General features: G+C 40.2%; 2 protein-coding genes across 3 annotated transcripts in view; one reads left to right on the top strand and one right to left on the bottom strand.

Moving 5' to 3' along the window:
• The first annotated feature begins 61 nt into the window (after positions 1-61).
• LOC135105118 (small ribosomal subunit protein bS16m-like) lies at positions 62-7332 on the top strand. 2 transcript variants are annotated; one of them, XM_064013127.1, is made up of 5 exons: positions 150-325; positions 1486-1718; positions 2369-2495; positions 3324-3483; positions 3914-7332. In XM_064013127.1, exons 3-5 carry the CDS (start codon positions 2382-2384, stop codon positions 4012-4014), a joined length of 375 nt encoding a protein of 124 aa, XP_063869197.1. In that variant the 5' UTR covers positions 150-325; positions 1486-1718; positions 2369-2381; the 3' UTR covers positions 4015-7332. The 2 variants fall into 2 exon arrangements, with proteins under 2 accessions (XP_063869196.1, XP_063869197.1); XM_064013126.1 differs by lacking the exon at positions 1486-1718 and having other exon boundaries at positions 62-325.
• Positions 7333-9100: 1768 nt separating this feature from the next.
• Positions 9101-14062, bottom strand: part of LOC135105116 (geranylgeranyl transferase type-2 subunit beta-like) — a 5281-nt gene continuing 319 nt past the window's right edge. Inside the window, exons 2-7 of the mRNA XM_064013123.1 lie at positions 13314-13421; positions 12654-12854; positions 11757-11915; positions 10938-11082; positions 10092-10291; positions 9101-9937 (exon numbers count right to left, since the gene is read on the bottom strand). Of these exons, the coding sequence (XP_063869193.1) occupies positions 9752-9937; positions 10092-10291; positions 10938-11082; positions 11757-11915; positions 12654-12854; positions 13314-13421 (999 nt within the window). The 3' untranslated portion in view covers positions 9101-9751. The remainder of the gene's footprint in view (positions 9938-10091; positions 10292-10937; positions 11083-11756; positions 11916-12653; positions 12855-13313; positions 13422-14062) is intronic.

Raw genomic sequence — 14062 nt, 5'->3', positions numbered from 1 at the left:
AATTTCACTGCTAATTCCTGTAAAAAATAGTGTCTGAAAATTAGTAGGCTAAGGTTACTTCCATAAAGCCTCCTCTCCACTTTCACCGTTCACGTATTCACTGATTGAGCTCGGTGATTTAATTATCTATGATCACCTAGGAGAGAGAGAGAGAGAGAGAGAGAGAGAGAGAGACGTGCGCTGCAAGACCGTCATCTTTTCCGTCAAGCATGTTGTAAATACACCGGTGCCGCAGGAACAAAATTTCCGGAAGAGATTGGTGACTGGACTTTTCACGTCTCCAATAGACACAGTAAACATAGCAGGCAGGGGCGTGGCTGTCACGGTAAGTAGCTACCCCTGTTAGTCAGTCTTGTAAGGGTCTGCCGAAGTGTCGAGCCACAAATGGGGGAATATTTAGTGGTAAGGGAGGGTGAAAAGGCGAGACATACAGCATCTCAATTGGTGGCCTCCCCTCAGCTGTGTCCAAGAGTGGATACTGCGGCGGAGGTCAACTACGAATCTATAGGAAATGGCATCCCTCTCAAGTGCATCCATCTGTCAGTCCTGCAAAGCAACCTCTAACACAATCAGTTCCTGGTAGCTGGATAATGACGCAGCCGTGGAAGTGTTCGTGAAACACGGGGTTATCCCAGCCAGCCTTGATTGCCCGAAGTGTGGAAGAAGATGTTGTATTAAGGGGCACCATTTTCGCCGTTATGGGACATACAAGATACCTAAAAAAAAAAAAGCGTCCTTGTGTATATAGTGTTTCCCAGTACAAAGGCAGCTTTCTTTCAAATACCAAACTCCAGGCTTGGCAAGTCCTCAGCTTCATACACGATTGGTTGGATGAGTCGTGGAATCTTCATTGCAGTATCAGGAATACCCAGATTAAGTACAATACATGTTTGGTGTGGTGATCCTTCTATTGGGAAGTCACAAAGTACTGGTTAGCCAATCAGGATCCCATTGGGGGCCCTGGAGTTGAGTGTGATGTAGATGAGACCCTGATAGCCAGGAGAAGGCAGTCAGTCACTAGAGGGCGTGGTGTTCAACACATTTGGCTTCTGGGAGGTAGAGAGAGAGAGAAGGAGGCAGATGGTTTGTTGTGCCATTGTTGAACTCCGATGGTTCTGTGTTGCCGCATGGTAAAGAATCATTAATTCTCATCATTCAAGAGTACATCAAGGCTGGCTCTATAATTTACAGTGACGTTTGGAAGGTGTACAAGGCCCTGGAGGATGAAGACTTACAGCATTTGATGATAAACCACAGTGTAAATTTAGTTTACCCTGATAATCAGAATGTTTATGCACAAAATATAAAGAGACTGTGGCTTGACATTAAACAGTTCATCAGAAGACCTGGTGTATGTACTCAGTATTTCATGCAGCATCTTGGGAAGTATCTGTTCCTCAAAGAAAGTGAAGGCACAGAATTGCACAATTTTCTCATTCAGGCTGCCAGACTTTACCCTTATTGTTCCAACTCCCAACCTGCAAGGCCACGGCAACCTGCTCTACTTCATCAGCTGGAGGAGAATGACAGCGAGGACTGCAAACTTGACTATGAACCTGAATTTGTTGACATAGACAGACAGCCTGACTCAGACAGCAAGAACTGCAAACTTCACTTTGACAAGGACCACAAACCTGAATTTGTTGACGTTCATCACCTGCCTGACTTTGATGAGGAGGACTTCAAATTTGATATTGACATCTGTCCTCCTCAGTAAGGTATGTGGTTAGAAGCCCCTCAGGATTGTTAGCATTACAAAGTTATAAATCCCATAAAGTTTTGGGTTAAAAATGGTAGAATTGGGATTGTGTTTGACTTGTTTAATTTTTTTCAGTTACTTAATTTTGTATTGATTTTTTTCTTTTCTTTTTTTGCTATTAATTTCATTTTAATTAATTTTCCTTTTTTTATTATCATTTTGGTTGATTTTATATGATGAAATCTCTCAGATTTATTTATTTATATTTTATTTGAATATTTATTATTGAATTGACATTGGGCATTGAATCTTATTGTTGAGCACTGTGATGCTCATATTGGCAGGAGTTCTAATCATGTATGACACTGACTATAATAGGTAATAATAATACAATATTAGTAATGATAATGATGATAATGATAATTTCATCATGACAGTATGCCAGGATTCAAAGATTATTGAATACAAACGTGAAGGCTAGAGACAAAGCAAATGAAAAAATAAAAAGTTGTTACAGCAAAGTAAAGAAACAACATAGTATATTACACATGAATACTGTAAAATTGATTTTATTTACTTCTGTATGTTCAGCTATAAATTGTTAATGAACTGTGTTGTACAGTAGTAAACATTTTGGCTTAAGTAATGGTTGTCACCTGCCCCATACAGGTGTGAGGAGAGAATGCCATTCCCTGCTGCCGGGGGAGCTGTGGTGGGGCAAAGAGCTGCCAAGGTCATCAGGTTTGCCTACCATGGATGTACAAACAGACCCTTCTACCACATTGTTGTCATGCGGGTAAGAGCAGGACATGGTGGATTCCCGATGTATCGTGAATTAGTAATACTAGAAGTTAAGTTGCAACCAAGAACAGTGTACACATTTTTCCTCCTAATTGCTCTGTATTTTGACACTGATTCCTGTTGCACAACCTCAAGATGAGTGCACATTGTGTATATATATATATATATATATATATATATATATATATATATATATATATATATATATATATATATATATATATATATATATATATACTTGCATGAGATGTTTCAATAAGGTCTTGAAGTGCAATGCATTTCAGTTGTCACTTAATCCTAAAGAAAACAAGATGCCAAATTGATGATATACTCGTACAGTACCACACTGCTCTAACCTACACTGCACGGGTGTAGGTACTCTTTTGAAATGATAGATCTCCATTGTTGTGCAACATGTTATCAAAAACATAGAAAGTGCAGCTATATAATTGCTTGTCATGTTTATTGAGTAGAAGTACTAAATGGTGTAATTTGTGCTGAATATATTGTTTGTGTGATGCAAAAAAAAAAAAAAATAAATAAAATAAATAAAAAATATAAAATAAGAATAATAAATAAATAAATAAATAAATAAATAAATAATAATAAAAAAATATTGATCATGTTTGGTGATTTGTGACTTTAAAAAAATATTGTTGTAGTAATTGCCCATCCAAAATTAGGGGAAACTTCTACATTGTAGCCTTTTACAAAACATGAGCTTCAGTCTATAGTGTGCTATTGATTACAGAGAAAAGTACTGAATTTGTTTTAGCTTACTGTCACTCCTCTCCAAAAGCATATGACTTTCTACTTACCACAGAAAAGAACACCACGCCAGGGGCACGTAATTGAGCAGCTAGGCACATATGATCCGATGGTAAATGTGCACGGGGAGAAGCTGGTGGCTCTCAACACTGAGCGCATCAACCACTGGATTGGCCAGGGTGCTGGCATCTCTACAAGCTGTGCTGTTCTGCTGGGTGAGTGTGTCCAGGCTTATCTCACCAATTTAGGCATCCATGCTTATCTAAGACTTCTACACTCTTATGTGATGTATTGTATATAAGGAGAGAGGAGAACACTAGTCAGTTGATATCATTAAGCAATAGTGCAGTAGTGTTTAGAGTAAAAGTATCTAAGATAATATTCAGAAAATTGAGATCTTTGCTGCAATTATTTCACAGCTTCTAACTTTCTAATGAGATGTGAGTGTATGGTAGTGTTATGTTCTTTAAGATTACTGGTTGGTGGCGTGGTTAGATATAATAACATAAGAAAATAAAGGAAGCTGCAAAAAGCCATCAGGCCTACATGTGGTAGTCTCTGTATAAAATATACCAACCTATTTCCACTTTTCATCCCTATCCACAAATTTGTTTGTTATATCAAAGTCCTCTGTCTTCTTTCTAGGTCTGTCGGGGCTGCTTCCCATCCATCCCAGGTCATACATGACAGCGTGGCGTAGCCGTAGGTCCAGTGCTAAGGAAGAGAAGGCTGAGGCTGCTTCATGAGGCCACAGTCCATAATACACGTGTTGTATTAATGTATAGTTTTTGTCATTCAGGTCTCGGGGAAGTGCTTTAACCCGCGCAGTGCCACCGCCGTAAATTTATGGCATCTAGCTTACCCGCGCTCAGTGCCACCGCCGTACATTCACAGCGGCAATCTAATAAAAATTCTAGTATGTTTATTTGTCTAAATAACTTTATAAAAATCACACTAAGTATACTCCAAGCTCCACTCTACGCACTGAATGTGTTAGTTTGTTGGTATGCTCCTTGAGTGGCCCCCAGGCGGCGCGTGGCACGGCGATCACGTCAGACTCGTGAGAGCTTGTACAACCACCACAGGAAGCAGTCATGGCGCGCCGCCGTGGGTTGTGTGATGACGAGATTATCTCTGCTTTACTTTCTTCTAGTAGTGATGAAATGTTATCAGACATGTCTGATGATGATTCTGTACATGACAAAGACTATGTACAGCTGAGTGAAAGCACTGATAGTGAGGAAGAGATTCCCTCACCAAGAAAAAGGCGTTATGATACATACAGAGGTACAGGCACGAACACAATGCCAGCCACTGCACAGCGAATGCTGCTTTTTGATGATGATGACTTTCCTTCAGGATTGGGTTGGCTTGGAACCCCACTTGACATGAAAGGAAAGGGTTTTGTTGGTGACAGCAAAATGAGACCTGCAACAGATGCGAATGAACAATGCGCTCCCTTACCACAAACATCCTTTGGCATCTCCCCTATCACCCCAGCTATTGCTCATCCTTCAACTTCATATGATTCACCACCAACCCTCACTCCATCAACACCATCAGTTCAGCCTTCTACCTCGAGCACAATGATGGCAGGTGGAAGAAGTAAGAGAAAGGGAGAGAAAATATCAAAGTCCAGCAAATGCCGGGTAACAACACAGCGTGACTCACAAGCCTGTAACACAGGAGGCCCTGGCACCACCAGTCTTACCACCTCATCACCACCACCACCCTCACCACCAGTCACACTTTCACTACAGGAACAGGGAGAAAGAGGTGAAATTGGGGAATGGGTATGGGAAGATGGATATGATTTTGTACCCACACTTACTGAATTTCAGAATGCCAGTGCTGCAGGATGCAAAGCTCCTGAACTATCAGCCTTGTCTACCAGACTAGATTTCTTCTCATCTATTTTCTTAATTGATCTCTTCAACAAGATTTTACTGTTTACCAACAAGTATTCTTGGTTCAAACGTGGCGGCAAGGTGCAAACTCCCTATTCAAGGTTGTTCTGGCAAGATATTGAGTTGAATGAACTCATCTGCTTCATAGGTCTTGTAATTCTCATGGGAATAGTAAAAAAGTCAAGTATTGCTAGTGCATAGTATTACTGGTGCATAGACCCTCTAACCTTCACCCCTATGTTTGGGAAAGTATTATCACAAAATAGATTTCATTACATTCTCTCCTGTCTTCATTTCTTTGACATACATGATCCTGTTCAGAGGGAAAGCACAGACAAAATGAGGAGAATTAGGCTTCTATTTGACCACCTTTGCAGTACATTTTCCCAGCTTTTCTATCCATACAAAAACCTTGTTATTGATGAGAGCTTAGTGCTGTGGAAGGCCCTCGTCAGTTGTCATTCAAGCAGTATATTGCCAGTAAACGTCACAGATTTGGGTTCAAAATTTTTGTAATGTGTGACTGTAAGACTGGGTACATACAGGATATGATGATGTACATGGGCGGGCAAACAGAGATTGACCTTGACAGGGAAGTGGGGGTGTCAGGGGCAGTTGTCAAGCGACTGGTTCAACCTTACTTGGGATGTGGTCATGTCATGTACCTTGACAATTGGTACACCAGTCCTCTACTCGCACGTTACCTATTCCAGCACAAGACAGGAATATGCGGGATGGTGAAGAAGATGCAGAAGCACATGCCTCATCATGTAGGAAAAATGGAGAGGAAGCTGTTGATTTTTTTCAAGGAAAACAACATCCTTGCTACCACTTGGATGGACAAACGAGAGGTGAATATGCTGTTCACTGTACACAAGCCTGTCGTGCTGAGAACAAAATCCATTGATTGGAAGGATGAACATCGGCGTCATGTCTGGAAACCTGAATGTGTAGTTGATTATAATATCAACATGCGTCTCGTTGACCAATCTGACGCCATGATAAGTAGCATTGATTGTGCAAGACCATCCATAAAGTGGTACAAAAAACTCTTCTTCCACTTGCTTGATGTTTCTGTCCTGAATGCTCACATTCTACACAGGGAAGTCACAGGCAAATAGGACACTCCGGAAGAGTTTGCCCTGGAGGTATGCCGTGAACTCTTTGCTAAATACGGCAAGGAGAGACCATCTCAAAGCCTGAACAGAAGCTCAGCAGATTCCCCGCTTAGACTCACCGCTCGTCACTTCCCAGAGAGTGTACCAAGAAATGAGAATGGACGGTATGTACAGAGGAGATGTCATGTATGTAGCCACACAAGCAGACGTCCTCGGAAGCGCACTGACTCACGATTTCAGTGTACTGAGTGTGATGTAGGGTTGTGCATTATGCCCTGCTTCAAAGAATATCACATGCTTTTGCATTACTAAAGTGACTCATATGTGTTTGATAAAACTGTATTCATGGCAAACACAGCTGAAAATATACAACCATATATGCAAAAGCATTTCAAGAAGCCTACTCTTCGTCAGCGATGCGGCAGTGCGGTAAAAATGTACCAACCACTACCATCATACGAGTAGCCTACCTATGCGTAGGCTATGCATATTGATAGTGTTGTTATGTAATATATAAACAAATAATCCATTACCAAGGTGACATAACATCATTTACGAATACTGGTGTTGATCAAAAATCGATAGCACCAAGCACACTACGAGTATCAGCATCACACCATAGCACGCCAACATCAGACAACTTCTCAGGTGATTTTTGTTTTTTTACTTTCTAAGATGACTTTTTCTCGTGTTTTCATTATACATGGTTTAGGATTTTTGAAAGCATAAAAAAAATATGCAAAATTGGCTGGCAGCACGGGTTGGTTTAGGATAAAAGTGGCCGGCAGCGCGCGGGTTAAAGGTTAAAGATTATGCAGTGTGGTGTACATTGTCAGTGGAGTTTCTGAACACTGCCTTAACCTGTGGTGGACCTCAGCACTCCTCAGCCTGCATTACCAAATCAGACATGAAGGTCCTTTACTGAAGAGAAGCTGGTGCCCTTCTCTTCAAGCACTCATTAGTCTTTGTATATGATGACAAAAATAAATATATGATGACAGTGATTTCTGCTGCCACCATAGACTATGTATATATTTAATCAGATGTTTAGTAACTCCTCCCTGTAATTGTACATATTCCAGTAAGAGTAGTGTAATGACCTATCAGTTAACAGAATGTTCTGTTTCAGTTCACAAGTTAAAGGAGATCAGAGTATTTATGTTACATTGTACTTGGAAAGAAGCAAAATACTCCATGTCTTTAAGAAATTGTTTATATCTTGAATAACAAGGCAACATTTCATGAATTGGATATAAGGAGAGCTTCAGCTCCTTTTAGTTCTTATCTGTTACGTCACAGGTGGTGGCAGCTGTTTCAGTGAGCAAAGTACAGCAACAGCTGTCATTTGGACCTAAGCATCTCTAAGGGAATGTTTAAATCCATTTACAGGTTTTTGAGGAGGTGAAAATAATGTTTTTTATATTGAATGTGAAGTTGATCTGTTATGGTGGCAAATTTACCATGCTGTTCAGAATGGTGTCACAATGGTTATTAAGGGGAATAGATGGTGGATCCTGCTGTGCTTTGTAGTAGAATAAGCAGGGAATAAGTTGGAGACAAGAATGGTTGTGGTATCTTTCAGTCATGTTTTGGGATGTGCTCAGAGGGCACCATCTTACCTTCATGGAAGGGTAATGTTGAGGGTTTTTGTTTCTGGGGACACTGTGTTGGCAAATATTTGGTCTCCTTGTCACAGGAAAGAAAGTAGATAAAATCAGTTGTCTGATTTGTGGAGTAGCTTAAAAGTCAGTTATGAACATGGTATATGTAGCCTTTGAGATTGAGGCTGTGCCACTTGTACCCTTGAATTGGTCCAAAATAGTGGAAATTTTAAATTATCATAACAATCAGCACTTTTTTTTCGGCCTAAACAAGGTATGAGCAAAACAACATGCCAAGTCTACTCTGTAGTTATACTTTGTTAAAAAAAAAAAAAAGTTTCATTTCCTGAAAAATTTTCATAAAATCACATTGGAACAAACATGAATGGTCAGCACATTTCCTGAGAAGCCATGCTACATATTCCTTATCCTGAAAGTGAAAACTAAAATAAGTAGGAAACCTTGTCATACAGTTCTGGAACTCAGCATTGAAGGAAGTTTTATGGTATGTATGTCAATTTATTAATGGTAGTTGGTCAAGGAGAGATTACAGCACTATAGTATATATATATATATATATATATATATATATATATATATATATATATATATATATATATATATATATATATATATATTTTTCATATGTGACAAGTCCCATGAAACTGTTAACAATACTTTTCCTTAGATAAGGTCTGTTGCTAAAAGTAAGTTGCCCACAAACTACAGAAGGGTATAGACTATAGATCATGGGAGTGTTTATCAACTGGTTGTAACTCACTGTGTCTTGTCAGGGACCATTTTTACTTTACTATTAATTTTCTTCATCACCCAGTTTGCCACCAGCTGTCATAATCACTGACTAGAATGTAGAGTGAAGGAAACCAGCGACATCATAATAATGTGCTGATGTAGTGACGGAACCAAAAGTCCATTTGATCTTTGGTGATTCTGATGTGGTGATGTTACAGTGATGTGGTGATGTGGGATCATTTCTTCAGTTTCCCATCAGAAGTATGATCCCCATTATTTCCTCTCGTGGTTACTTTTTAGATGAGTTTCTCACAGAGTTTCACAGCATGTTATTACATTTATCACTTGCAATGCCTTAAAGTAAAGCCATGTCTCCATCTTTAAGCCAAGGAATAAATACTTGAATGACTCACTAGACAGTGTAGGTTTTATGGTAAAATAAACTGCCAGTAATGTGTGCCATGCATCCATTTATGCACCATTCAAACTTGCATTCAGTACAATCATATGTGTCTGGCTGGTTTTATTAGACCCTGGCCAGAGTTGTTTCAAGGCTTTGTGAATGTTGAGGAAAACTACATACTTTCTACCTATGTGTATTAAATGAATAATCCAGTAATTTTTACAACTTACTAAATGATAGAAATACCACCAGAATTTGTATGAAGTCTTGAAGTTGTTCTATTAAAAGTTACAAACATGGAAAAATATGTAACAAAAATTTTCTTATAACAAATTGAAACAAAATTAACTCCCACAAAAAAATTGCCTAACATGACAGCAGTTTCTTGATTTATACAAGGTTAGAATTTGCAAATTTTAAATATTTGTTCCCCTAATCAATAAATATAATTCAAAATACTCGTATATACAAAATTTTACATACCAGCATTTACCAGAAATCCCAATGAGATAATTTAGCCAAACTGTTTGATAAATTCCTCTCATTTCACATATAATCAAATGCAAACCCACATTAGGCACTCATTCATAACATATCCTTGTACAAATCAAGAACGTTCTGTACAAAACACTCCTCAGCCCCCAATCACAGTGTACAGTATATGCTATGTAGATACCACAAGCAGGTTAGAACACCCTCCTTCACGGCGATACAATTTGCACTGAGATTCCAAGCCGTGTCATGATGTACTGGGGCATGCAGAACACAGGGTTGATTTCCTTGAGGCCCGTCTCCCCCAGCAGCGACAACCCGGCCAGACCAAAGAGTGTGTGGTAGAGGTCAACCATGTCTCCTGGCCGGTCTGTGAAGCCTCCAGTCTCGGGATCCTGGTTGAAGAGGCATTATATTAGGTGTGTTGCATCAATACCCTCACTCTTGGAAACACTGCAGGATTTTGATTACATGTACAACTACTCGCAATGCAAACTTCTCTTGGTGTGAATATAAAGTATAAATGTGTGTGTGTGTGTGTTTGAATACCTGTGTGGCCATGATGAAGAGGCGCATCTTGGCAGAGTTGATCCAGTGGAGGCGGCCCAGCATGCTGAGGGATGCCAGCACCCACCAGGAGTAGCACACGTCAGGCAGCTTCTCCGGCCGCCCGTTGAGACCACCAGAGGGCAGCTGCCGTTCACAGAGCCACCACCCCAGTAGGTCCCCATTCACTTGGTGCAGCTGGCCTGGCAGAGGGGATTTTTTCATGCTATTTTTTTTTTTTTTTTGTTACACAGCAGCAATTGTATCTATATGTACTAATGGAAAAAAACTAATCTGGTATAAGGAATGCATGAAAAAATGAAAACTATTCTGACAGCATAAAGAAGTATTAATATTCAGATAAACAAACAAACAAACTGACACACACACACACACACACACACACACACACACACACAGTTTTTCATTTCCATCCCTCAGCCTTATACCAGGTTACAATTTTCTCAACAGTATCTTGATGTAAACAAGGGCAAAGTTAGATCTACATAGCAATAAACAGGAATGATTTAGGCCTAGTGCTGGTCTGGCATCACTTGTAGTATGTATAATAGACCTCAATACCATGAGAGACAACTTTTCACAACTGCCACAGGTAAGCCACATCACAGAAGAGACAACCATAGTATTTATATAAAAAAAAAAAAAAAAAAAAAAAAAAACACACACACACACACACACACACACACACAATAATAGCATATTAACTTGATCTTCGGAGAGACAACCACAGAATTAAAAACTCAAAACACAGACAGTAACAGCAACAACAAACAGAATATCAGACAGTAGATTTTTGATAGACAAGACAAGGTACCAATATGCACACACCTGCAATGGAGAGCAGCCCCAGACAGCAGTAAATCTGGCCAGCATGACTCTCTGAGCCGGGCCGTGTGCCAAAGCCTCCGTCCACATTTTGGCAGCGCATCACAAACTCCACGGCTTTGTCCAGGTTCAGGGATTCCAGTCGCTTCTGTTGGACAATGAGAGAGGATAGAGATGATGCCAAGCCAGCAGGAAAAAGAGAGGGAAGAAAAGGCAGGAAGGAGAGGGAAATTAAATAAAGGTAGATGAGGAAGAGGGAAAAAAGGCAGAAAGGAGAAAGGGAAATTAAATAGAGGCAGATGATGGTCAGGTAGGAAGAAAGAGAGAAGGAAAGGCAGAAAGGAAATAGAGAAATGAAATAAAGGTAGATTATGTTCAGGTAGGAGGAAGGAGAGAAATAAAACCATGGGAGGAAGGAGAGAAAGATATGAAACCACGGCAGGAAGGAGAGAGAGAGAGAGAGAGAGAGAGAAAACGTCACACAGACTACTTCAGAAAATTTAAGAATAAACTAGTACTGGTGTGAAAAATGTGTGCATGAGTGCAATGTTTTGTTTGGGCCAGCCAATGTGAGACAGCCAGCATGGTATATAGACAGAGAGACAGACAGACATTCAGTATCCTTTAATTTTGGATGACTGCTCTTGACTGTTTTGGGACCGGAACCTCAGTGGGGCTTTTTTTCTTATAGATTTTGTTGCCCTTGTCTGGTGCCTCTCCTGGGTAAAAAAAAAAAAAAAAAAAATAAAAATAACAAAAAATAAAATAAATAAATAAATAAATAAATAAATGATAAATAAATAAATAAATAAATACACCCACCAGCAGCGCCAGACAGGCCACGGCACAGAAGGAGAAGCGTGTGTCCACCTCCCCCCACTTGTCACCTGAGAAGGAGCCGTCCTCATTCTGCAGGCTGCTGACGTACCGCACCACGCCCTCCACGCTCACCTCCTCCGTGGCCTCCAGCATCACCAGGATCTGCAGGGAAGGCGAAGCTCAGGATCAAAATACAACAATAAAACTCTGGAACTCCTGTCTGCTTCTGCATTTCCTCCTTCCTGTGACTTGAACACTTGCAAGGGGGAAGTTTCAAGAGACTTATCTTCACAACAATTTCAATATTTCACTCCTACAGCTGTTGTGGTGTGTTGCATTGGTCATATGGTTGACCCTGCTTTTGTCCATAATTCTCTCCTATACAAACTTGTCATTGATTTCTCTGTCATTCACTCAGCAACCTTCAGCCACACAGGTAAACTACATTAATTACATACAGATCAAGAACTCTTTGGAACCAAAGGTGTTCAGGAGTTAGGATTTTTTTTCCAGAACTTGGGACACACACGCGGACACACACACACACACACACACACACACACACACACACACACACACACACACACACACACACACACACACACACACCTTTACTTCTGATGAGAGTCATGTTTTAATGAAAATAATCATACTGGTAACTAATAAATACTACAGCACATATCATAAGTAAAATAAGCATCACTGAATATGCTGATAATATTATTCTGATATACAGAATTATGTACGTACAACATTAATCTAAGGCTTTTGTGTTTTACCACTAAGAAGAAGAAGAAAAAAAAAAATGACAACAGAATATCCTAAAAAAATCTAGACTTTGAAACATCATGAATTTAGATGAATGGAAAATATCAGTTTATACCAGCCAGCCATACCCACCTGCACAGCACTGAGGGTGAAGAGAAGGTGGGGGTCATGGCCCAGACTCGGGGAGAAGCCACCTGACTCTGCGTCCTGACACTGGCGGATGAACTCAACCACCTCTGTGCGGCTCATCTTGTCCAGCTGGCTCAGGATGTCCATGGCGGTGAGGCCCCAGTACATCCCAGACATGCGGAAGTGTTCGGTCATGGTGTACTCCTGCCACGGGATACAGGAACATAAGAACATTAGGGTAGCTGCAAGAAGCCATCAGGAGTACACATAGCACTCCCTGCAACATGAATAAGGTTGTTTTAATTTGGAATGAGTTAGAATGTGGATGAATGCTGATAAGCTAGACAGAAATAAATAAGATTCTTTTAGTCCAGGAATGAGTTAGAATGTGTATGAATGCTGGTAAGTTAGACAGAAATAAAATAAGGTTCTTTTTAGTTCACAAACAAGTTGAAATTTATATGAATGCTGGTACAGTAAGTTAATGAGAAATAAATCAGGTTCTTTTTAATCCATGACTGAGTTAGAATATGTATGAATGCTGGTAAACTAGACAGAAATAGATTTAAGAAAGGCAAAAATTAATTCTCAAACAGGGTAGTGAATGAGTGGAAGAAAGTTGGCAAGAACGTGTTATGTGCACAACCATCAGTAGAAACATACATAGTCCTCCTTCTTCTTGGTGTAGCTGAGGATGTAGTCCGCATGTTTCTGCAGCAGGAGACTCTTGGGGTGTTCATCGGTGATCTCCACATCTTTAGGGTGGCTCCCCTGCAACAAGTACAATGTTGATAATGTACTGATGCAGATAATAATGCAAATTGATTTATATGAGTATGTATATAATTAAACAAGGGGGTCAAGATGGCACAGCCCCTATGTTAGGTTAGTTTTGGGGACATCAAGGGGGGAAGAGTTCCCCTGTAAGGTTAGGCTAGCTTTGAGGGAGTGAGGGGTGTTAGGTTAGGTTAGGTTAGATTAAGGGAAGATGAGGTTAGATTTGGTTAAGTTAGGTTAGTGGGGGGCAGCATAACTCCCCCGTTAGGTTAGGTTGGGGGATCGAGGGGACACAGGCTCTGTTTAGTTAGTGGGGTTGAGGGGGGTGGAGCACACCTTACTGTTAGGTTTAGTTGAGTTTGGGAGCCAACACTTTAGTTATATTTGCTCCCTCAGCTAAAAAAGAAAAAATCCGAAAAAAGATTATTTTACCGTAGACTTTTCTCGAAGGCTAAACTTCACTAATTTTTGCATAACCCACCCGAAAACCCTGCTTTCTCACCAGCTCCCCAAGTTTGTTGGGGCTGGGGAGGGACGGCAAAAGACTAAGATGTTATTGATAAAATTTACCATTGACTCTAACAGACTTGACATTACGAGCTTGTCTTGTAAATATAATTAGAATACGTGATCCT

The sequence above is a fragment of the Scylla paramamosain genome, chromosome 11, assembly GCF_035594125.1.
Source record: "Scylla paramamosain isolate STU-SP2022 chromosome 11, ASM3559412v1, whole genome shotgun sequence".
In the NCBI taxonomy this organism is placed as follows: Eukaryota; Metazoa; Arthropoda; class Malacostraca; order Decapoda; family Portunidae; genus Scylla; species Scylla paramamosain.
The sequence above is the reverse complement of the archived record's forward strand: the minus strand, read 5'-3'. Positions and strand labels throughout refer to the sequence as shown.

Excerpts from the sequence above, each read along its gene's own strand:
- LOC135105118 (XM_064013126.1), top strand. The coding sequence starts at position 2,382 with ATGCCATTCCCTGCTGCCGGGGGAGCTGTGGTGGGGCAAAGAGCTGCC. Across the intron at positions 2,496-3,323 it reads ACCACATTGTTGTCATGCGG|AAAAGAACACCACGCCAGGG; the intron begins GTAAGAGCAGGA and ends TACTTACCACAG. Across the intron at positions 3,484-3,913 it reads AAGCTGTGCTGTTCTGCTGG|GTCTGTCGGGGCTGCTTCCC; the intron begins GTGAGTGTGTCC and ends TCTTCTTTCTAG.